Source organism: Macaca nemestrina, chromosome 6 (genome assembly GCF_043159975.1).
Source record: "Macaca nemestrina isolate mMacNem1 chromosome 6, mMacNem.hap1, whole genome shotgun sequence".
In the NCBI taxonomy this organism is placed as follows: Eukaryota; Metazoa; Chordata; class Mammalia; order Primates; family Cercopithecidae; genus Macaca; species Macaca nemestrina.
In genome coordinates this window covers 40,823,143-40,848,295 of record NC_092130.1, presented here as the reverse complement: position 1 = coordinate 40,848,295, position 25,153 = coordinate 40,823,143, and the positions used below count along the sequence as shown (strand labels likewise).

The 25,153-nt window shown below is 42.4% G+C and overlaps 1 protein-coding gene across 4 annotated transcripts in view; it reads left to right on the top strand.

The window, feature by feature from the left end:
• The window catches only part of LOC105467055 (ubiquitin conjugating enzyme E2 D2), a 68,175-nt gene extending 45,350 nt beyond the window's left edge, over positions 1 to 22,825 (top strand). The window contains exons 3-7 of one of the 4 annotated variants that reach the window (XM_011716376.3): positions 7,477 to 7,508; positions 7,587 to 7,664; positions 7,751 to 7,856; positions 17,287 to 17,338; positions 21,151 to 22,825. In XM_011716376.3, the coding sequence (XP_011714678.1) occupies positions 7,477 to 7,508; positions 7,587 to 7,664; positions 7,751 to 7,856; positions 17,287 to 17,338; positions 21,151 to 21,196 (314 nt within the window). In that variant the 3' untranslated portion in view covers positions 21,197 to 22,825. Of the gene's footprint in view, positions 1 to 7,476; positions 7,509 to 7,586; positions 7,665 to 7,750; positions 7,857 to 17,244; positions 17,339 to 19,011 lie in introns of all 4 variants that reach the window. The other 3 variants (XM_011716375.3, XM_071098334.1, XM_071098333.1) reach the window with 3 other exon arrangements.
• Positions 22,826 to 25,153: the final 2,328 nt, after the last annotated feature.

Genomic DNA, 25,153 nt, shown 5'->3' with positions numbered 1-25,153 from the left:
AATGTGACTGTCTTGAGATCTGTGCATTCAAGTGTAGGTGTCTGGAGATTCAGTCTCATACTATCAGATATTCTCACCGTCCCCTGCTTTTTTGTTTGTTTGTTTGAGACAGAGTCTTGCTCTGTTGCCCAGGCGTGCAACAGATCGTGCAGTGGCGTGATCTCGGTTCACTGCGACCTCTACGTCCTGGGTTCAAGCAATTCTCCTGTCTCCATCTCCCAAGTAGCTGGGATTACAGGCATACACCACCACGCCTGACTAATTTTTTGTATTTTTAGTAGAGACGGGGTTTCACCATGTTGGCCAGGCTGGTCTCAAACACCTGACCTCAGGTGATCCACCCACCTCAGTCTCCCAAAGTGCTAGGATTACAGGCATGAGCCAGTGTGCCCAGCCTGTCCCTTTTAACCTCAAGGCTTCATTCAGAATATTAAAGAGTAATCATTCATCTGTGAACTTCACATTTAAACTCTCATAAAACAGATTGTGTAACTTTCAGTTTGCATAATTTGGTTTGATAGTATTAAACCAACATAGTGCTAGGAACTTATTTTTGTTTTTTACTATCAAAACTTTTTATTTTGGTCAATTTTGATCAATCCTAAGATGGATCATTAAATGAAAGATTTTTGAAATAGATGTTTATGTAAAATGTAGCAATATTTTATATTTGTGGGCCAGTATTTCATTCAGTAACTATTTTTGGGGTCCTTTTTACTTTAACTTCTAGTAATTCTTGAGCTATTTCTCCTTTTTTTTTTTTTTTGAGACAGAGTCTCACATTGTCACCCACTTGGAGTATAGTGGCATAGTCTCGGCTCACTGCAACCTGTGCCTCCTGGGTTCAAGCAATTCTCCTGCCTCAGCCTCCCGAGTAGCTGGGATTACAGGCACCTGCCACCACGCCTAGCTAATTTTTTGTATTTTTAGTAGAGATGGGGTTTCACCATGTTGGCCAGGCTGATCTCGAACTCCTGACCTTGTGATTCGCCTGCCGTGGCCTCCCAAAGTGCTGGAGCAGGCATGAGCCACTGCGCCTAGCCTACTTGAGCTATTTCTTTTTTTTTTTTTTTTTTTTTTTGAGACGGAGTCTGGCTCTGCCACCCAGGCTGGAGTGCAGTGGCCGGATCTCAGCTCACTGCAAGCTCCGCCTCCCGGGTTCACGCCATTCTCCTGCCTCAGCCTCCCAAGTAGCTGGGACTACAGGCGCCCGCCACCTCGCCCGGCTAGTTTTTTGTATTTTTTAGTAGAGACGGGGTTTCACCGTGTCAGCCAGGATGGTCTCGATCTCCTGACCTCGTGATCCGCCCGTCTCGGCCTCCCAAAGTGCTGGGATTACAGGCTTGAGCCACCGCGCCTGGCTACTTGAGCTATTTCTAAAAACATTGTAATGTGAGGCAGGTTTGGTATTCTCTCACTACCTTCTCTGATTTATACTTGTACCTGTAAGAGCTAGGGAGTCTAGAAAGGCTTCCAGAGAGTAACCTAAATCAGTGGTTTTAGCAGGTATCTTTATATTCAGCCAATGTGACAAAATTCTCAAGATTTAAATGGTAGGCCTTTAAATGCTTTCATTAATTAAATTCTTTCATTAAATAAATAAACCCTGAATGGGTTTTTGTTTCTCTTTTTCTGCCTTTTTATTGGTACTGTAGATTCTAGATCATTTTATGAGAGGCATAAAGATTATTTGTCTTGGTTGCTACATGAGTAATTTTTTTCTTCCTTCTCCTTCACCTGTTTTAAAGACTTAGTCCCGTGCATGTGTTTTTGCTCATTTTTTTGATGATGGAATTTGACCTTAATAACAGTGAAGACAAATTAACATAGTGTTATCAGAATGTGAATAGGTTTTTATTCAGAGTTTAATGCCAATGGATTACATATGTTTAGTCCTATTGGAATGTTAAACAGATATGATCTACTAAACTAAATAGATATGGATTACAGATGAGATCACCTATGATGTTGAGTTAAAAGTTCACAATAATGTAAGAATCTTCTGCCTGGTACAATGGCTCATACCTGTAATCCCAGCACTTTGGTAGGCCAATGCAGAAGGATCGCTTGAGGCCAGGAGTTTGAGACCAGCTTGGGCAACATAGCAAGACCTGATCTTTATGAAAATAAAAATTAAAAAAATTAGCAGGACATGGTGACACTCGCCTGTAGTCCCAGCTGCTCAGTTGGCTGAGGTGGGAGGATTGCTTGAGCCCAGGAGTTTGAGGCTGCTGTGAGCCAAGTTTGTGCCACTGCACTCCAGTCTGGGCAATAGAGTGAGACTCTGTCTCTTAAAAAAATATATATACACACACATATCTATGCATATATATGTATGTATATATATACATATATATAAAATATACAGTATGCTAGAGTATCTTTAACTTTTTGTAGTGTGGGTATGAAAGATTGCAATATTAGTTGAAAATATGTGTTTTTTTCTGTCATTTTCTATCAAGAAGGGTATTCTGGCCGGGCGTGGTAGCTCATGCCTGTAATCCTAGCACTTTGGGAGGCCAAGGTGGGTGGATTGCCTGAGCTTAGGAGTTTGAGACCAGTCTGGGCAACATGACGAAACCCCATCTCTACTAAAAATACAAAAAATTAGCCGGGCGAGGTGGTGCACACCTGTAATCCCAGCTATTTGGGAAGCTAAGGCAGGAGAATTACTTGAACCTGGGAGGCAGAGGTTACAGTGAGCCCAGATCTTGCCATTGCACTCCAGCCTTGACAGAGCGAGACTCTGTCTCAAAAAAAGAAGGGTATTCTGGGTATTCTGGCTGGGCACTGCTGGTGGCTCATGCCTATATTCCCAACAGTTTGAGAGGCCAAGGCAGGCAGATCGCTCGAGCCCAGGAGTTTGAGACCAGCCTGGGCAACATGGCAAGACCCTTTCTCCATTTAAAAAAAAAAAAGAAGAAGAAGAGTATTCTTTCCATAATTGTAAACATTAGCAGCTTGTTGGCATTTCTGCTTCAACCCTGTTGGGGATTCTACGTTGTCCAATTGTTAGTAGATTTTGATCCCACAGTCTATTTGTGCTTTGTTTGTGTTAGTAGGAAGAATAGGGAATCACAAAAAAGGAAATATTTAGCTAAAAATTTCTGATTTAAGGCCGGTCCTGGTGGCTCATGACTATAATCCCAGCACTTTGGGAGGCCAAGGCGGGTGGATCACCTGAGGTCAGGAGTTCGAGACCAGCCTGACCAACGTGGTGAAACCCCGTCTCTACTAAAAATACAGCAAAATTAGTCAGATGTGGTGGCACGCACCTGTAATCCCAGCTACTCAGGGGGCTAAGGCAGGAGAATTGCTTGAACCTGGGAGGTGGAGGTTGCAGTGAGCCGAGATCGAGCCACTGCACTCCAGTCCAGGCGACAGATCAAGACTCCATCTCAAAAAAAAAAAATTCTGATTTAAATTTTTCTAATAACTTCTTAAGTCTGGTAGTAGTATTAGCAAGAAAAGAAGAAGATTGATCTTGAAAAGACTAGGAGGAAAGAATTAGTACTTAAATGGTTAATGGAAAATTTAATTTTTAAAATTGTCTCAATATTTTTATATTTTGACTGGGTATGGTGACCCACACCTATAATCCTAGCACTTTGGGAGGCTGAGGTGGGTGAATTGCTTGAGCCCAGGAGTTCAAGACCATCCTGGACAACATAGCGAGACCTCATCTCTCTCTTTTTTTTTTTTTTTTTAATGAGATGAAGTTTCGCTCTTGTTGCCCAGGCTGGAGTGCAATGGTGCAATCTTGGCTCACCACAACCTCAGTCTCCCAGGTTCAAGCGATTCTTCTGCCTCAGCCTTCCAAGTAGCTGGGATTATAGGCAATGCGCCACCATGCTTGGCTAATTTTGTACTTTTAGTAGAGACGGGGTTTCTCCATGTTAGTCAGGCTGGTCTCGAATTCCTAACCTCAGGAGATCCACCTGCCTCGGCCTCCCAAAGTGCTGGGATTATAGGTATGAGCTATCGCACCCAGCCGCCCATCTGTATTTAAAAAAATAATAATAATAAAATAATACTTTATTAAGTGCTTGCTTTCTTTTTTAAAAGTGCTTTCTTTTCTTTTCTTTTCTTTTTTTTTTTTTTTTTTTAAGATGGAGTCTCGCACTGTTGCCCAGGCTGGAGTGCAGTGGCACGATCTCGGCTCACTGCAACCTCCGCCTCCTGGGTTCAAGCTATTCTCCTTCCTCAGCCTCCCGAGTAGCTGGGATTACAGGCACCTGCCACCATGCCCAGGTAATTTTTTGTATTTTCAGTAGAGATGGGGTTTCGCCATGTTGGTCAGGCTGATCTCGAACTCCTGACCTCAGGCGATCCACCTGCCTTGGCCTCCCAAAGTGCTAGGATTACAGGCGTGAGCCACCGCACCCAGAGACAAGTTTTATTTTTTTAAGAGATGGCCACATTCTTGGAAAGTGTAGACTGAAATAAATCACTATTGAAATGACATCAGTGTGAAACTGCCCATTTCACTTAAGTTCTGAAATCTTTCATCATGTAAATAATTTCCATGTCTCTCTTTTATATTAAACTAATGATATAACTAGTGACAAAAATAAAATCCAAATGCTAGCATTGTCCAGAAAAAATTTACAGGTCTGTTTATAATTGTTATAAAGGTGAACTGCTGAAACTTGTTCACCGAAATAGTTCGAGTTGAATTAATGCTTTACATCCTCAATTTTATATTAGAAATTCACACACAAGTTAAAATGGAAAAACTGCCAATACCTGATTTCTGTCCCCTATTTTTCCACTCGCAGTCATATACATAGTTACCTTTTGACCCCATGGGGGAAAAATACATCTAACAGAGAACTACCAATAACAGAAAGAAGAAAAATAATTGTTTTTTTTTTTTTTTTTTTTTTGAGAATGAAATGTTTCCCAATCTTAAGCACAGTCTCCATGTAATTGGCATGCTAGCTGGATGTCTTTTGGCATACTTGTTACATATTTGGCATGAGTAGCACATAAGTTGGTGTCTTCATAAAGGCCCATCAGATAGGCCTCACTTGCCTCCTGCAAAGTACCAAAAGCTGGAAGTGTAGATTTGTTTTGAAGTCCCCAGCAACTTCTTGTATCAGATGCTGGAAAGGAAGTTTGCTAATCAGAAGTTCAGTGGACTTCTGATGAGATCTATTTTCACAGAGTACCACAGTACCAGACCTGTAACAGTTAGGTTTCTTTACCCTTCCGGTAAAAGGTACACTCTTGTGAGTAACTTCTGTAGCCAGTTGCTTCCTGGGTGCTTTACTACTTTGCCAATTTGCTGATAATGTACCTTCTACTAGTCATGATCTAGATACCTCCTTGTTTATCCCCCTTCTCAGCAAGCTAGAGGTAGCGCAGACATTAGAGATGAGGGCGCCACTGTGGCAGGCAGTGCCTGAGAACACTTAAAAGCAGTGCTTTCTTATTATCTTACCCAACTCTTACAGCTTTGCGTGGGAATGCAGGTACAATTAATACTCTTCCATTATAACCACAAATTTAAATAACATAAAAGAATTAAGTAGAAGAACAGGTCCCTTGGCCAGTTGGTCATTCTTTTGTCTAATAGTGTTTTTAGCCTTGTTATTGGGGGTTAATTCTAGTTATCAATGTTTTATTTACTCAAATTGTAAGTATATTTGTGATTAAAAATAGAGTGAGATTCATGTGTGTGTGTGCATGCATGCGTGTGAGCATGTGTGTGTGTGTGTTTTAGTCTTGTTTTTATTTTTATTTTTTCGGAAACGGGGTCTTGCTATGTTGCCTGGGCTGGACTTGAACTCCTGGGCTCAAATCATCCTCCCAACTCAGCATCCTGAGTAGCTGGGATTACAGGTGCCTGCTTTTGTGTCTTTAAACAGCATATAAGGGGCTTTTTATAGGACTTCCCTTGAAGATACTAGGTCTAGTTTTAGTGGCCCAGAATGGCTTTGTCCTTGGCTTACACAGTCCATTAAATGGTCGGCAGAGAGTAATATAAGTGTTTCTAAGTACTAGGGAGGGCTCATCTAAGGAAGGGAGCCTCAGCAATTCCTGTCCTTTACCTTTAACTCCTAATCAACGAGCTGCTGCTATTTTTAGGTTCAAGTCCCAGTGAGCAACAAACCAACCATAGGGATTAGTTTCATATTAAGGAGGCTGGAAGGAACTTTAGGATTTGGACTGACATTCTGGTGGATTTTTATATGGCTTCTTAGTCTTCATGTTTCTTCTACCTTGTGACAAGAGTTTTCTGGTTTGGGTTGTTCAAATATAACCCCAGTGACAACTTCCCTTAGGTTGCTCAGATCATAGTATGAATGTTAAGTATACTAAGTAGTAGCTTGCTTATAAATAAAAACTCTGGCTTTTGATCTCTCATACTGCACTTAGTAACATGAGAACATGGAACAAGCACCATTTTCTGCATTTGGAAGATATTTATTTATTGAACAAGTTTATAACTTATTGGAAGTATCCCTAGAGCTTGTAATCAACCTTGGGCTTTTAGCTAATATTTTCTTTTTAAATTTCACTCCTTTTTTTCTCTTTTTTCCTCTTTAACTTATCCTCTACGTTAGAAGAGATGATGCTTTTGTTTCTTTAATGAGGACCAGTAATGTACAGACCTACACAAGAGTTTTTAGAAATTTGTTCTCATTGTTAAAACCAGTCTTTCTTAATTTGAGTATTATCTACCTTGACTTTACTGTTTTGTCCCCCGTATACCAGCATTATAAAAGAAGTCATGCCCGTAATCCCAGCTTTGGGAGGCTGAGGTGGGTGGATCATCTGAGGTCAGGAGTTTGAGACGTGGCCAAATGTGGCAAAACCTTGTTTCTACTAAAACTACAAAAATTAGCCAGGTGTGGTGGCACTTGTCTGTAGTCCCAGCTACTTGGGAGGCTGAGGCAGAAGAATTGCTTGAACCTGGGAGGCGGAGGTTGCATGAGCCGAAATTGGTGCCACTGCATTCCAGCCTGGGCGATAGAGTGAGACTCTGTCTCAAAAAAAAAAAAAAGTATATTATATGTAATTGTTTTGAAGAAATGATTTACCCCGTGAGGTAAAGAAATAGCTATTTAAAAGTAGAACTATGAGCCTTGTCAATAAGTTTGTTTCTCTGACATGAAGTTTCAAGAAGTTTTAGCCCAAATACTTTTTTTTGTTTTGTTTTTGAGAGAGTCTCGCAGTGGCGCAGTCATGGCTTATTGCAGCCTCCACTTCTCAAAGCCTCTCAAAGTGTTGGGGATTACAGTGAGCCACCACACCTGGCTCCAAATATTTTTCATTGAGCACCTTATCAGTGTTCTAGGCCATTCTAGTCATTTTTCTTGTTTCTTTAGACTGTTATTTTATGTTCCTCATCTTGCTCATACTCATATTATTTATAAATGAATTTGGATTAGAAGGGGAATGATATGTTACTATGGCACAGATACAATGTAGATATTGTTACATGGTGACTTTTTTCTTGTTATTTTTCAGTGTTCCATTGGCAAGCTACAATAATGGGGCCAGTAAGTATTCAGATTAAATTCAGAATAAACAGTTTATGTAATTTACTCATTTTAATCCCACTTTTCTTTTATCAACAGAATGACAGTCCCTATCAGGGTGGAGTATTTTTCTTGACAATTCATTTCCCAACAGATTACCCCTTCAAACCACCTAAGGTAATTAATTGGAATGTGGCAGTTTTTAATGTGCTTTCTATAATACTAATAAACTAGTTTATAGAAAATTTCCTTTCTTTCTGTAGGTTGCATTTACGACAAGAATTTATCATCCAAATATTAACAGTAATGGCAGCATTTGTCTTGATATTCTACGATCACAGTGGTCTCCAGCACTAACTATTTCAAAAGGTAACAATGGGTATTTGATATCAGATAACGCAACCGTGTCTTTTGTCTTTTTAGAGTTACTTATTTTTGAAAAGATTATTTTTCTTTTAAGAAGAGATAGTAATTCTTCTTATTCTGAAATGGACCTTGAGAACTGAAAACGAGTTGGATTTTTCAAGCAAAAGTGTTCGTTGGTATAGTGACTACTTTGTCAGTTGTGCTACTCAAGCATAGGTTAGAAGATGGACACTGGGCCGGGCGCGGTGGCTCATGCCTGTAATCCCAGCACTTTGGGAGGCCGAGGTGGGCGGATCACAAGGTCAGGAGATCGAGACCATCCTGGCTAACACGGTGAAACCCTGTCTTTACTAAAAATACAAAAGAATTAGCCGGGCATGGTGGTGGGTGCCTGTAGTCCCAGCTACTCGGGAGGCTGAGGCAGGAGAATGGTGTGAACCCAGGAGGCGGAGCTTGCAGTGAGCGGAGATCATGCCACTGCACTCCAGCCTGGGCAACAGAGTGAGACGCTATCTCACAAAAAAAAAAAAAGATGGACACTGGCATGAATGTTTTTTTAGAGCATAAACACAATTAACATCTCTTCCAACCTTGAGATTCATGAATGGAAAAGATAGATACTATTCCAGAACAGGAAATAGATCAGCCCTTTAGGCAAATGCTTATACTGTGAACATAGACATTAGGTTCTTGAAGAACGAAATATTGGTAAATATTTTACCAGCTCTTGTCTTTAGGTTTCTATATCAATGAACTGAGCGATGTAGTTGTCTTATGTGTTGATTTGAAATTGTACAACCCTTGAACATTATTCCCAGATGAAATCACAGTTGGATTAAAATACTCTCTCTCTCATTATTCCCAGATGAAATCACAGTTGGATTAAAATTTTCTCTCTCTCTCTCTCTATATATATTTTTTTGAGATGGAGTCTCACTTCGTCGCCCAGGCTGGACTGCAGTGGTGCAATCTTGGCTCATTGCAACCTCCGCCTCCCGGGTTCAAGTGATTCTCCTGCCTCAGCCTCCCTAGTAGCTGGGATTACAGGCATCCGCCACCATGCCTGGCTAATTTTTGTATTTTAGGCTGAGGCAGGAGAATCGCTTGAACCTGGGAGGCGGAGGTTGCAGTGAGCCGAGATCATGCCACTGCACTCCAGCCTGGCCAGCCTGGCCAGCCTGGGGGACACAGCAAGACTCTGTCTCAAAAAAAAAAAAAAGAATCTTTATCAGATCTCACCGCTCTACTCTGAGAGGTGATAAAAGAGCTTACTGGATGTACTTTTGTGAAAATGAAATCAGTTGTTTAAGAGAAAAATCAAATATGGTAATGAATTAATATGTTTAAAATATGAAGTACAAAAATCAGAAAAAAATTCAGATCCTAATAGATGAGTGGACACAGGGGAACCAAAGAATAAATAAATGAATGTTACATTCCCTTTTTTTACCTTTTTAATTAACAAAGATATTTTTAAAAGGAGACAAAATGCTAATGAGGTATATTGAAATGAATACTCTATACTTCAAGTAGAGGTATAGGTTTGTAGAGCCCAGTGTGCCAGTATGTGTTAAGATACTTAATCATCCATGCCCATTTACCCAATAATTCTAGTTTCATTTATTTATACTAAGAAAACAATCCCAAATGCTGAAAAAACTTTGTATGCAAGTACATTTGTGACAGTGTGATTTAGTTCTGAAAATTAGAGGTTACTTACAGAAGAGGAAAAAATAAATGGGTTCTAGCACTTGCATTTAAGAGAGTATTGACCCTGGCCAGGCACAGTGGTTCATGCCTATAATCCCAGCAATTTGTGAGGCTGAGGTGGGCAGATCACTTGAGACTAGGAGTTCGAGACCAGCTTGGCCAACATGGCAAAACCCCATCTTTACTAAAAATACAAAAATTAGCCAGGTGTGATGACACGTGCCTGTACACTCCTGGGTGTGATGGCGTGTGCCCAACTACTCAGGAGGCTGAGGCAGGAGAATCACTCGAACCCAGGAGACAGAGGTTGCAGTGAGCCAAGATGGTACCACTGCACTCTAGCCTGGGTGACAGAGGGAGACTCTATCGCCAAAAAAAAAAAAAGTATTGAACTTTACAAATATTGCAAAAATAGGAAAATACTGTGTTTGAGAAAAGCAGAAAAAAGAAAAAAGGCATATACACTGTAACAAGAGTTACATATAAAAGTATGTTAAGTGAGGCCGGGCGCGGTGGCTCACGCCTGTAATCCCAGCACTTTGGGAGGCCGAGGCGGGTGGATCACGAGGTTAGGAGATCGAGACCATCCTGGCTAACACGGTGAAACCCTGTCTTTACTAAAAATACAAAAGAATTAGCTGGGCATGGTGGTGGGCGCCTGTAGTCCCAGCTACTTGGGAGGCTGAGGCAGGAGAATGGCATGAACCCGGGAGGCGGAGCTTGCAGTGAGCCGAGATCGCGCCACTGCACTCCAGCCTGGGCAACAGAGCAAGACTCCATCTCAAAAAAAAAGGATGTTAAGTGGCCAGAAATAGACAAATAATGTTAGTTTTGGTATTTGTGTGGTGAAATGTGGTGTATGAATTTTTGTTTTTTGTTTTTTTTTGAGACAGAGTTTCACTCTTGTTGCCCAGGCTGAAGTGCAATGGTACGATCTTGACTGACTGCAACCTCCGCCTCCGGGGTTCAAGCAATTCTCCTGCTTCAGCCTCCCGAGTAGCTGGGATTACAGGCGCCCACCACCACGCCCAACTAATTTTTGTATTTTTAGTAGAAATTATCTGCTTATAATTTAGCATTTGTTTAACGGCATGTGTTTAGACAGGAAGCAACGTAGTTTCACAGTAAAGAACATAGATTCTAGATCCAATTGCCTGTGTGCAGATCTCAGATCCACCTCTTAATAAATGAGACTTGAGACACATTGGCCCCTGTATTCCTCAGTTTTGTCATCAGTAGAAAAGGAACAATAATAAATATTTCATTGTTGTTATGAAGATTAAAGAAGCAAAAACGGACAGTTAACTGGTTCCTTGTAAGTACTCCAAAAACTGGGATAAAGGCACGGTTGTCAAAAGTGTTGAGTATTTGTCATGTTATAACTTGGATGTCAAGACTCAATCTTAAATTTTTTTTTTTTTTTTTTTTTTTTTTGAGAAGGAGTTTCACTCTTGTTGCCCAGGCTGGAGTGCAGTGGCACAATCTCGGCTCACTGCAGCCTCCACCTCTCAGGTTCAAGCCATTATCCTGCTTCAGCCTTCTGAGCAGCTGGGATTACAGGGCATGCGCCACCACACCTGGCTAATTTTGTATTTTTAGTAGAGACGGGGTTTCTCCATGTTGGTCAGGCTAGTCTTGAACTCCCAACCTCAGGTGATCCGCCTGTCTTGGCCTCCCAAAGGGCTGGGATTACAGGTGTGAGCCACCACTCCTGGCCACAAATTTAATTTTTAAAGCAAACAAAACTCTGAGGCATTAATTTAAAATTTTTAGAGTCCTAGGCAGAAATAAAAACAGGATGCCAGAGAACCACATTTTTTAAAAAGTTGTAGTGAAGTAGTTTTTTAGAGAAGTGTGTCCCCTTTTCTTTTGGTGGGCCCCCTTACAATTCAAGAGCTACTTGAGAAAGTGTTTATGGACCTGTGCCTGGCCTGGTGAAGTTCCCATTGGTTACACTTCCTTCACCAAATAGCAATAGAGATGTAAATCTAGTAGTGGGACCAAGATAAGTGGAATTATGTGAGAGGTGTGTTTTGGTGGGGTGGGGTGGGGTGTTGGAGGCGCAAGATAGCTGAAATTATTGCCATATCTCTTTTTGTTCTTCCCCTTCTCTTGCCTAGCATTGATTTTTTTTCAGCTATTGTAAATGATAAGGACTGTTACAAGTTTGATTTGTTAGGTTCTATCTGGATAGCTATCCTTTAAAATAATTGCAGTGCCGGCCGGGCGCTGTGGCTCACGCCTGTAATCCCAGCACTTTGGGAGGCCGAGGTGGGCGGATCACAAGGTCAGGAGATCGAGACCACGGTGAAACCCCGTCTCTACTAAAAATACAAAAAATTAGCCGGGCGCGGTTGTGGGCGCCTGTAGTCCCAGCTACTCGGGAGGCTGAGGCAGGAGAATGGCGTGAACCCGGGAGGCGGAGCTTGCAGTGAGCCGAGATCGCGCCACTGCACTCCAGCCTGGGCGACAGAGCGAGACTCCGTCTCAAAAAAAAAAAAAAAAAAAAAAAAATTGCAGTGCCATTTTGTTGAATTTGATTGTATTAACTGTCTCAGGTTTAAGGTTTTAATGATTCCCTTTTTGTAAATTGAATGTATGGGCAAGTAGTTCTATGAAACGCCTTAATCCTGTATGATATTATTCTTTTAACATATAGTCTGTCTTCAAGGATAGAAATTTTGACCCAGTATTTCCTCTACTTTGAAGATCCATGATGGGGACCTAAATATATATATATATTTAAAAAAAAAAAAAACTGAAAAAAAAACGAAAGGAAGCAGATAAGTGTGCCATAAAGCCATTTGATTATATGTTTTTAGAAGTGAAAGTAACTGTCGTTGTAACACTAGTGAAAATACTGGCCAGGTGCAGTAATGACTGTAATCCACTTTGAGAGGCCGAGGAAGGTGGATCACTTAAGGTCAGGAGTTTAAGAACAGCCTGGCCAACATAGTGAAACCCCATTTCTACCAATAATACAAAACTTAGCCAGGCAGGGTGGTGTGTGTCTATAGACCCAACTACTCAGGAGGCTGAGGCACAAGAATTGCTTGAACCTGGGAACCTGGGAGGCGGAGGTTGCAGTGAGCCAACATCACATCACTGTGCTCCAGCCTGGGCAACAAAGCGAGACTCTGTCTCAAAAAAAAAAAAAAAGTAATACTGATGAATATGTATAGGTAAAAGTTCAATGAAGAAACTATACAGGTTATAGAAATAAGAGTTATTGGCCGGGCGCGGTGGCTCAAGCCTGTAATCCCAGCACTTTGGGAGGCCGAGACGGGCGGATCACGAGGTCAGGAGATCGAGACCATCCTGGCTAACACCGTGAAACCCCGTCTCTACTAAAAATACAAAAAACTAGCCGGGCGAGGTGGCGGGCGCCTGTAGTCCCAGCTACTCCGGAGGCTGAGGCAGGAGAATGGCGTAAACCCGGGAGGCGGAGCTTGCACTGAGCTGAGATCCGGCCACTGCACTCCAGCCCGGGCTACAGAGCAAGACTCTGTCTCAAAAAAAAAAAAAAAGAAATAAGAGTTATTATCTTTACAGAAAAAGGTATATATATATCAGCCCATTCTTGCACTGCTATAAAGAAATACCTGAGACTGCATAATTTATAAAGAAAAGAGGTTTGTTGGGCGCAGTTGCTCCGCTTGTAATCCCAGCACTTTGGGAGGCCAGGGTGGGCAGATCACCTGAGGTCGGGAGTTTGAGACCAGCCTGACCAACATGAAGAAACCCCATCTCTACCAAAAATACAGAAATTAGCTGGGCATGGTGGTGCATGCCTGTAATCCCAGCTACTTGGGAGGCTGAGGCAGGAGAATCGCTTGAATCCGGGAGGCAGAGGTTGCAGGAAGCTGGGATCGCGCCATTGCACTCCAGCCTGGGCAACAAGAGTGAAACTGCATCTCAAAAAAAAAAAAAGAAAGTTTAATTGGCTCACAGTTCTGTGGACTATACAGAAAGCATGGCAGCATCTGCTTCCGGGGAGCCTTGAGGGAGCTTTTACTCGTGGCAGAAGGCAGAGGGGGAGCCACCTGTGCCATGAGCCTCATGGCAGTAGCAGGACCGAGAGAGAGATGGGGGGAGGTGCCACACACTATTAGCCAGATCTCATGAGAACTCTATCACAAGAACAGCATCAAAGGGGTGGTGCTAAACCATTCATGAAGGATGCACCCCCATGATCCAGTCGCCTCCCACCAGGCCCCACTTCCAACGTTGGGGATTACAGTTGAACATGAGATTTGTGTGGGGACACAGATCCAAACCATATCAGTATATTATAAACCAAAATGAATTTTTCATGAATTCAAGAAGCTAAGTAGTGTACTAAGAATCTTCACAAGGTCCAGATAGCCAGTGCCCTACTTTCCTTTCCTGGAAAGAAGGAAAAGCCCTTTCTTTAAAACCTGTGCTTTAAAGTTGACTTATTAGGCCGGGCGCGGTGGCTCAAGCCTGTAATCCCAGCACTTTGGGAGGCCGAGACGGGTGGATCACGAGGTCAGGAGATCGAGACCATCCTGGCTAACACGGTGAAACCCCATCTCTACTAAAAAATACAAAAAAAATCTAGCTGGGCGAGGTGGCGGGCACCTGTAGTCCCAGCTACTCGGGAGACTGAGGCAGGAGAATGGCGTGAACCCGGGAGGCGGAGCTTGCAGTGAGCTGAGATCTGGCCACTGCACTCCAGCCTGGGCGACAGAGCGAGACTCCGTCTCAAAAAAAAAAAAAAAAAAAAAAAAAAGTTGACTTATTAGAATATTTAGAAGAATCAGTTAAAGGAACATTCAAAAATTTCTAACTTCCTGTTGTCATTTCCAGGAAATACCTGAAGTCTTTCTTAATTGATGTTAGAATGTTCTATGCTTGAAGAGGGCTTCAGGTGATGACACCTGACAGTGGGAAAATGGTTTTGGAATGCCAACTGCCAGAACTGTGGGCAACAGGAATGAAGAGTCACAAAACATCTTTCCTGATTTTTTTAAAAAAAATCTCTCATATACTCTTAAGGCAAGGAAATAGCATTTTTGTTACCAAACCGAATAGGGCATGTCAACTTTTTCTTTACTTCTCAGAAGCCCTTGATCTATATAGGATAGATTTGATAGGAATATGAGCGAATCCTTTCCTTGCTGAATTTATGTGCTGGGAGTAAAGTAGGCTGAGAGTTATTATCTCTTGGTACAGAACTTTAGAGAAAAGAAAGATGGCTGCTCTCTATTAGCATTAGTATAGAAGGATTTAAATTTATTTCATTATGTCAGAGGCTACTGAACTTAATGTAATCAGTGACTTTATGCCCCCTTTGCATTCAGTAAGGAATGCATAAGTTAATGATAGATATGGCCGGGTGTGGTGGTTCACACCTGTAATCCCAGCACTTCCGGAGGCCAAGACAGGTGGATCACTTGAGCCTAGGAGATCAAGACTAGCCTGGCCAACATGGCAAAACCCAACCTCTACAAAAAATACAAAGAAAATTAGTTGGACGTGGTGGCACTCACCTGTAGTCTCCCCTATAGAGTGAGGTGGGAGGATGACTTGAGCCCGGGAGGTTTAGGCTGAAATGATCCAAGATCACGCCACTGCACTCCAGCCTGGGCGAAAGAGTGAGACCCTGTCTCTAAATAAATAATAAATAAATAAATATTTTAAAACAAGTTAATGACAGATTGAATAAAGGAAATTACACTATTGAGATTTGTCTGCTACATCCCAGATTGTCACCGAGGAAGTGACTTAGATGAGATTCTAAATCGTCACTGAAGAGAATTTGAGACATTCATAGAAGTATGTTGTATTCTCTGTAATGAGTGTGTGACCATCTCCTTTTGGGGGCAAGTGTTTGCATTTATGTTCTTGATGTAGACTAAATTGTTTTCAACTGAAAATTAAACAAAACAATTGTCTGAATGTGGTGCCTGCCACTGGAAAACAGTGATTGTTGGATTTTATGGTTGTCATTTTTGCTAAGAATATTCAGTAGTGTGGCTGTCTTTTTTTTTTTCCTTTTTGAGACAGGGTCTCACTCTGTCACCCAGGGTAGAGTGCAGTGGTGCGAACACAGGTCAATACAGCCTTAACCTCCTGGGTGTAAGTGATCCTCCCACCTTAGCCTCCTGAGTAGCTGGGACCATAGGAGTGTGCCACCACATCTAGCTAATTTTTTAATTTTTTGTAGAGACAGAATCTCACTGTGTTGCCTAGGCTGATCTCAGACTCCTGGCCTGAAGCGATCCTTCTGCTGTGGCCTCCTAAAAGGTGCTAGGATTACAGGAGTGAGCCCTCTTACTTGGCCTGTCTTTGGAATTTTGAAAGCCATTTATCCTTGAATATGGGCTTCTAAAAAATTGAATTTTATGGGATCTGAAAAATGTTCTTGGTCTAGGATTTAGATCAAGTTTTAATTCTATTCTAATTTCTAGCCAGGGACATTGAACACGTCACTGCACCTGTCTGGGCCAGCTCTCTTAGGGGTTCAGGCATAGAGACAGTCATATCAACTCTTATATTATGGGATTATTGTGAGACTTTGCACAAAGGGGCTTATATTTGTATCTGGGAGACCAGGATGCCATTTAACATTAATTTTCTGCTATTTGTTTTATTTATTTATTTATTTATTATTATTACTATTTTTTTGGAGATGGATTTTTGCTCTGTCGCCCAGGCTGGAGTGCAATGCTATGATCTCAGCTCACAGCAACCTCCGCCTCCCAGGTTCAAGCGATTCTCCGGCCTCAGTCTCCCGAGTAGCTGGGACTACAGGCACGCGCCACCACGCCCAGCTAATTTTTGTATTTTTAGTAGAGATGGGGTTTCACCATGTTGGCCAGAATGGTTTAAATCTCTTGACCTCGTGATCCACTCGCCTCCGCCTCCCAAAGTGCTGGGATTACAGGCATGAGCCACTGCACCCGGCCTTCATTTTTGTTTTTTAATGACCTAACCTGAAGTCTGTTGAAGCTTCTTAAAATCCTTGTTGGTAGACTGGGCGCAGTGGATCATGAGGTCAGGAGATCGAGAGCATCCTGGCTAACATGGTGAAACCCTGTCTCTACTAAAAATACAAAAAAATGAGCCGGGCATGGTGGTGGGTGCCAGTAGTCCCAGCTACTCGGGAGGCCGAGGCAGGAGAATGGCATGAACCCGGGAGGTGCGGCTTGCAACGGGCCGAGATCGCGCCACTACACTCCAGTCTGGGCGACAGAGTGAGACTCCGTCTCAAAAAACTATTTGCCAGGCGTGGTGGCTCATGCTTGTAATCCCAGCACTTTGGGAGGTCTACGTGGGTGAATCACGAGGTCAGGAGTTCAAGACCAGCCTGACCAACATGGCGAAACCCTGACTCTACTAAAAATACAAAAATTAGGCCAGGTACTGTGGCTCACGCCTGTAATCCCAGGACTTTGGGAGGCCGAGGTGGGTGGATCACCTGAGGTCAGGAGTTCGAGACCAGCCTGGCCAACATGGTAAAACCCCAACTCTGCTATAAAAGAAAGAAAAAAAAAATCCTTGTTGGTTACTGTTAATATAAAGTTAAGTAAAACTTACAAAGCTGCTAGGCATTACAATATAAATTCTTAGAATTTTCTCCTGTTTTGGCATCTCATGTTTCTCTCAACCCTTTGTTTTTATCCTCTACTAATTTATACGATTTTTTTCATTCTAGTACTCTTATCCATCTGTTCTCTGTTGTGTGATCCCAATCCAGATGATCCTTTAGTGCCTGAGATTGCTCGGATCTACAAAACAGATAGAGAAAAGTAAGTATGGCCTCAAGATGGAAAGTTATCTGTGGTGGGATGGAGATGTTTGTCACAAATCTTTCTTGTTTAAGGGCTGAATATGGGCCAGATATTTAAAGTGAAGTCCTAATATACTCTCCTGGGGCTAGAAAAGAATATATGCATTGAGGAGTATTATAAGTAGATGATGCCAGTCTTATCCCTGATTGTTTCATGTGACTCCTCTTGTCTGCAAAAACTTTTTTTTTTGAAACAGGGTCTCACTCTGTCACCCAGGCTGGAGTGCAGTGGTGCAGTCTTGGCTCACTGCAACCTCCGCCTCCTGGGTTCAAATGATTCTCATGCCTCAGCCTCCCGAGTAGATGGGATTACAGGTGCAGGCCACCACACCAGGCTCATTTTTTTTGTAGTTTTAATAGAGACTTTCACCATGTTGGCCAGGCTGGTTTCGAACTCCTGACCTCAAATGATCTTCCTGCCTAGGCCTCCCAAAGTGCTGGAATTACAGGTGTGAGCCACCATGCCCATACAAAAATTTTCCTATGGTATATTTTTCAACAGCTTAATGTCTTATGCTTGGGTTTTGATATATAAAGCATTTTTCATCAAGTGCCCATTTGCCTGCTATAGGTATTTGTGAATTAATGGGAAAAGAGAATTGATTTTTTACCATTTGACATAATCTAAAGGAAGAAAGTAAATAAATGCCATTAGGCATGAAAGCCCCAAATTTCTTTTAAAAACAAAACTTGATTGTAGAATTTGGGTGTTTTAGAGTTGTACTATGAATTACTGAACAGTGGTCAGGATATCAAAAGAGATAGTAGCTAAAAGTATTCTAGTAGCATTTATTCTTTTCTTCTTTTCTTTTGAGATGGAGTCTTGCTGTGTTGCCTAGGTTGGTCTCAAACTTGTGGGCTCAAGTAGTCCTCCTACCTCAGCCTCTGGAGTAGCTAGGATTATAAGCATATACCACCATGCCCAGCACTAATAACATCTGTTGTTTTATGTACTATTCAGTGAAGTTATAAGAGGAAGTAGATAGGAGAGGGTGAATAGTTTTTTTTTAGGGCCGGGCGCGGTGGCTCATGCCTGTAACCCTGGCACTTTGGGAGGCCGGGGTGGGCGGATCACAAGGTCAGGGGTTTGAGACCAGCCTGGCCAGCAGGCTGAAACCCCATCTCTACTAAAACTACAAAAATTAGCCAGGCGTGATGGCGGGCACCTGTAATCCCAGCTACTCGGGATGCTGAGGCAGGAGAATTGCTTAAACTCAGGACGTGGAGATTGCAGTGAGCTGAAATTGCGCCAGTGCACTCCTGCCTGGGCGACAGAGCAAGATTCCTGTTACAAAAAAAAAAAAAAAAAATTAAAGTTAAAATAGAAAGAATTTAAGAATTACTTGAATTCTACTGGATTAGAGAGGCATAGATACTTTTTTGTTTTTATTGGAGGTAACACTGGGAATGGGGTATTCTAACAGTTGGTTCTTGCTTTTTCCTATTTGTGAATTTATTCACAAATTTTTTTGATTAGAGAACTGTTTTGTCCAATATTTAGAATTGTGGGCCTGAATGCTTACCAGAAGTCATTTCCCAAGTCAGCATGGAGTAATGTTGAACACTGTTGAACAGAACTTTCCTAAACCGCACTGCCTCCACCCTCTAACCCCCCACTTTTTTTTTTTTCAGAGACAGGGTCTTGCTCTTCTGCCCAGACTGGAGTACAGTGGCACAATCGTGGCTCACTGCAGTGTCAAACTCATGGGCTCAAGTGATCCTCCCACCCCAGCCTACCCAGTAGTTAGGACTGCTAGTACACGCCACTACACCTGGCTAATTTGTTTTGTTTGTAGAGACAGGATCTCACTGTGTTGCACAGGCTGGTCTCTAATTCCTGGCCTCAAGCAGTCCTCCCACCTCAGCCTCCCAAAGTGCTGCTGTTATAGGCATGAGCCACCATGCGAGGCCAGCATACCCATCCCCACCCCGCTTTGTTTTTGAGTCAGGGTCTTGCTCTGTTGCCCAGACTGGAATGCAGTGGCACAATCACAGCTCACTGTAACCTCAACCTCCCAGGCTCAAGTAGTCCTCCAATCTGAGCTTCCCAAGTAGCTGGGACCACAGGCACATGCCATCACATCCAGCTAATTTTTTTTTTGAGACCGAGTCTTTCTCCATTGCCCAGGTGGAGTGCAGTGGTGCATTCTTGGCTTACTGCAACCTTTGCCTCCCAGGCTCAAGTGATTCTCATGCTTTAGCCTCCTGAGTAGCTGGGATTACAGGCACACACTACCATTCTTGGCTAAATTTTGTGTTTTCAGTAGAGACAGGATTTTGCCATGTTGGCCAGGCTAGTCTGGAACTCCTGACCTCAAGTTATCCAGCCGCCCCAGCCTCCCAAAGTGCTGGGATTACAGGTGTGAGCCATGACACCCGGTCACCAGCTAATTTTTAAATTTTCTGTATCAATGGAGTATCCCTATGTTGCCCAGGCTCAGCATCCCTTTTTTTCTTTTTTAAAATTTAATAGAGATTAGGTCTTGATGTGTTGCCCAGGCTGGTCTTGAACTCCTGACCTCAAGCAGTCTTCCTGCCTTGGCCTCCCAAGGTGCCAGGATTACAGGCATGAGCTACCACACCTGACCTTATCTTTCTTTCTTTTTTTTCTAGCATCTTTTTTTTTTTTTTTTTTTTTGAGCTGAAGTCTGGCTGTGTCAGCCAGTCTGGAGTGCAATGTCACGATCTTGGCTCACTGCAGCCTCCACCTCCCAGGTTCAAATGATTCTGCTGCCTCAGCCTCCCAAGTAGCTGGGATTACAGGTGAACATCACCACGCCCAGCTAATTTTTTTTGTATTTTTAGTAGAGACAGGATTTCACCATGTTGGCCAGGCCCGTCTCAAACTCTTGACCTCAGGTAATCCGCCTGCCTCAGCCTCCCAAAGTGCTGGGATTAACAGGCGTGAGCCGCCGTACCCGGCCTAGCATCCCTTTTTTAATAGGAGAATTATAGAACCATTTGCTCTGCTTACTTTATTCAAACATTCTTCTGAAGCAATAAACCCATTCATTTTGTCAACCGAATTGTTGAAATAAGTTCTACCAGAACCAGTTTTATTGATATGAAAGGAAAGTTGGGTTTTTTCCCCCCCTTTTTTTTTGAGACAGAGCCTCACTCTGTCACCCAGGCTGTAGTACAGTGTTGCAATATCAGCTCACTTCATCCTCTGCCTCCTGAGCTCAAGCGATCTTCCCACCTCAGCCTCCTGAGTAGCTTGGACTACAGGCATGCGCCACCACACGCTGCTAATTTTTGTATTTTTTGTAGAGACAAGGTTTTATCATGTTGCCCAGACTGGTCTCAAACTCCTGGGCTCAAATGATCCACCCGACTCAGCCTCCCAAAGTGCTGGGATTACAGGTCTGAGCCACCGCACCCAGCCTTATGTCAGTTTAATCATTATTAGTATATGAGTTCAAGAACTATATAATGTAGAATCATATAGTTTCAAGTACTTTAAATAAATGAATTGAGTTGATGTCTTCTGTAGAAATAGGCCAATCAAGTATAGAATAAGGTATATGCCAACAAATACTAAAATTTAATCAGAACCCTCTATAAGTCGCAATTAAAGGAGACTTTCACATTTTACACATCCTTCCCATTATCATTGAATTAATGCTTATCAGAAATTTGGGATAGAAAGGGGCCTTTCCTTGAATGTCCTATGAGTTACTCTCTTCAAGTTACTTGATGGGATAATGAATGGAATCTGTTGCTTACTGACTCCACACCTGTGTTAAGCCAAGCTTCTCTTTGTGTGTACAGGTACAACAGAATAGCTCGGGAATGGACTCAGAAGTATGCGATGTAATTAAAGAAATTATTGGATAACCTCTACAAATAAAGATAGGGGAACTCTGAAAGAGAAAGTCCTTTTGATTTCCATTTGACTGCTTTCTATGAGCCCACGCCTCATCTTCCCCTGTGCACATGTTTACCTGATACAGCAGTGCTGCGTGTTGTACATACTTGGAACAACAAACTAGAAATACTGTACTTCTGTACCAACATTGCCTCCTAGCAGAGAAGTGTGTGTGTGACAAGCCAGTTCTACAGGCATTACTTAGGTGTGAGACTAAAAGCTTTTCTTACTGACTTAAATTTGGATAACAGCAAGGTGTGAGGGGGGTGGTGGGTATGGTGTGAGCTTGGATGGGAAAGAAAAGGCTCCACTCACCTGTAGGAGATTATTTTTAAGTGGAATCCATTTAAACTCAAAACAGTTATGAAAAGCAAGGTGAAGAACATGAAGCTGTGTCTGTATTCATTTTATTCCGAAGGAGCTACGTCTTAGGTGAAAGTTATGACCAACCAGATTAAACTCTACCCACATCCTGCATTTTAAGGTCTAAGTTTAACTGGTCAACATTTAAATGGATTGGAGCTATTAGTACATCAAGTGTGATGGGCTTTGTTCCCAACTCTTTTACATTTCCCTACCCCTTCAACCTTTGGCCTTTCATCCCTTCTTTCTTCCATATTCTTTGGTTTGTATGTGGTTTCTCAGTTAATACATAGCTAATAGCTCTTATTTTTCTTATGTTTTTAACCGCTTAGGTCTATTTGGATGTAAGGGTGAAAATTCATTTGATGGAAATACTTGTGTATATTTAAAGACCCAGTTGCTCCTCTGGAGCTTGTACGTTCAAGAATGATTAATCTGTGTAATAAACTGATTACTACAGTCATTACATATAATTTTGTGTGAATAGGCTTTTTGATTTTTAAGAAGTTTGTCTAGCTGAGATTAGTGGTGGATTTTCTCCCACTTCTGAAATGTTCATTTATACTGGTTGCATTTCAAGATCATGAAACAATTCCAGTTACATAGTAAAAAGGATATCTTAAGAGTGATTTTGTTGAACAAGATAGAGGCATAAGCTTAAGAGCATTTCCATGAAACTTAACACATGCAGCATTCCAGGAACCTGATTGTTAAATTCAATAAGAAATTTGCTTTATTAATGAAACTAAGCTGCATTTCATCAAAACCTTGTGACATTCCCTTGGTACACAGGACATAAAACACAGAGGCATTGCTATTTGGTAAGTTAAGCCTCTGTGATTGTAATCATAAAAGAGCAACATTGACCAAACCTGGGAAACAAGAGCACAATCTTGTTTGGAGAGTCTACATAATTACTTTGCACTAACATTTGCAGGATGTTCATCCAATTTTAAATTGTACTGTATGTGGCTTTTTGAAGTCTTCCCTTGACTCTAGTAAAATATAGCTTGAAACTTGTAAACGACTGTGTTTGCCAGAAACATCATTCATGTGAACTAGGCAAGTTAACTTTTTTCCCCTTCTTTTCCTGATTGTAAACTAGGCCAACCTGAAAGCCATGGCTAATGCTCTAGCCATCAGGTTCTTTCAAATGCATCTTTACACTCTTGCACAAAAATTAAGGAATAAATGTCCACTGCTTTTGGTTTTAAACTTGTTCACCTTGTCTTATCTCTCACTGTCACTGCTCCTCCACCTTGGAACTTGTGTGATAAAACCCAAAACCTCTTACAGTTCTCTTATAAGCATTTCAAGGATGCTTATTAGTATCCTTGACTTTGCAGAAAAGGCTTAACTGTTAACAGTCGTGGGGAAAGGAGTTAGAATTTAGCTTAAGCCTAAAATCACCCTGTATTCTCAGTATTATTGGCAAGTGGGAATTCATCTTTTTTTTTTTTTTTTTTTTAAGAGAGAGACAGGGTCTCATTCTCTTGCCTGAGCTGGAGTGCAGTCAGAGTCATGACAACACAGCTCACTGTAGCCTCAACCTTCCAGGCTCAAACAATCCCCTTGCCTCAGCCTCCTAAGTAGCTGGGACTTATGGCACATGCCACCACACCTGGCTAATTTTCTAGAGACAGGAGTCTCACTATGTTGCCCAAGCTGGTCCTGAACTCCTGGGCTCAAGCGATCCTCTTGTCTCAGCCTCCCAAAGTGCTGGGACTACAGACATGAGCCACCATACCCAGCCTTCCATCAATTATTGGCTTGCTATTAGCTATATACTGTTGACCGTGGGTCAGTTGCACAGATCCTGAAAGCTCATTGTATATTTGCCTGTCATCTTAGCATCCATCTTATTACCATTTATTAGATCATAATATGGATATTTTCACAAGAATGTTCTTTTTTTTTTTTTTTTTTTTGTTGAGACAGAGTCTCGCTTTGTCGCCCAGACTGGAGTGCAGTGGCCGGATCTCAGCTCACTGCAAGCTCCGCCTCCCGGGTTCACGCCATTCTCCTGCCTCAGCCTCCCGAGTAGCTGGGACTACAGACGCCCGCCACCTCGCCCGGCTAGGTTTTTGTATTTTTTTAGTAGAGACGGGGTTTCACCGTGTTAGCCAGGATGGTCTCGATCTCCTGACCTTGTGATCCGCCCGTCTCGGCCTCCCAAAGTGCTGGGATTACAGGCTTGAGCCACCGCGCCCGGCCCAAGAATGTTCTTAAGTATTTTTAAGTGCCAAATAAAAGCCATCCTCCAGGTGTGCAGGTGCCAAATGAAGGGGTTTGGATGGTCACAAACAACATTAGGCCCTTGAATGCGTTTTAGTCTTGCCCAATTTGAGTATGAAGCTTCTTTGGTCCAGTCTGTGTATATGTACCTGGCCAGAATGAAAGCCCAGTGAGGGAAGCCACTTTTCCCACGCACCAAAAAAAAAGTCCCTCAGGGTGGTTTTCATCTGGGACCACATTGCTCATCACAGAAGTGTCTATGGCTTTGTCATATGTAAAGGCCAGTCTATAGAAACCTTGATTATCTTGGAAAAGTTACAGGAGAACATCAAGTGTATGATTTCCTTTTGTTTGCTGCTTAATAGCCAAAAGTACTTTGTCAGGTTAAAGCTGGGGCAGTGTCTTTTGGTAAAAAGTCACTTCAGATACTTACATGCTTTGCTATTGGCCAGTCAGTGGTCAAAGGTAGCATTGTCCTGCAGATTTATGCACTTTTGACTAGTACAAAGACTTGGAAGGAGGGCTGTAGGGGTGGGGAGGAAGAAGTTGGGAAGGTCCCTGGAGAGAAGGAAAAGGTAGTTGTCAGAGACCCTTTCTCTACGCTAACATAGCAATAGAGGCATTCTTTTTTCACTTCCAACTGCTAAGATACTCTGCTTTCTGAATCATTCCTCTTTGCTTCAGCAGGTTATTTTGAGACCTGGGTAGCTTGTCAGGAGAAATGGATTATTTCTAAATAATGGCTGGAATGCCTATAAACTGTCCCTTGTCTGTAATTAAGGTGAAACTCTGACTTTGTCTCTGTGTGCTGTGTGGCACCCCTTAACTACCCAGGGTAAGTTTTTAAGAGAAAAACTCTCGGCTGGGCCTGGCGGCTCACGCCTCTAATACCAACATTTTGGGAGGCCAAGGTGGGTGGATCACCTGAGGTCAGGAATTCAAGACCAGCCTGACCAACATGGAGAAACCCCGCCTCTACTAAAAATACAAAATTAGCGGTGCATGGCGACGCATGTCTGTAGTCCCAGCTACTCGGGAGGCCAAGGCAGGAGAATTGCTTGAATCCGGGAGGCGGAGGTTGTGGTGAACCAAGATTGCGCCATTGCACTCCAGCCTGGACAACAAGAGCGAAACTCAGTCTCAAATAAAAATAAAAACACCTCTTTTCCCATTCCTGAGTCAGGATTATAAACACATCTTTCCTTCCTTCCAAATCAGGAGTAAGCATTTTTATTACCCCTACAGAAAACTGTCACTAGCATTAGGAATCCCATCTCCTTTTGATTTCCTCATTTTCCCTTTATGAAA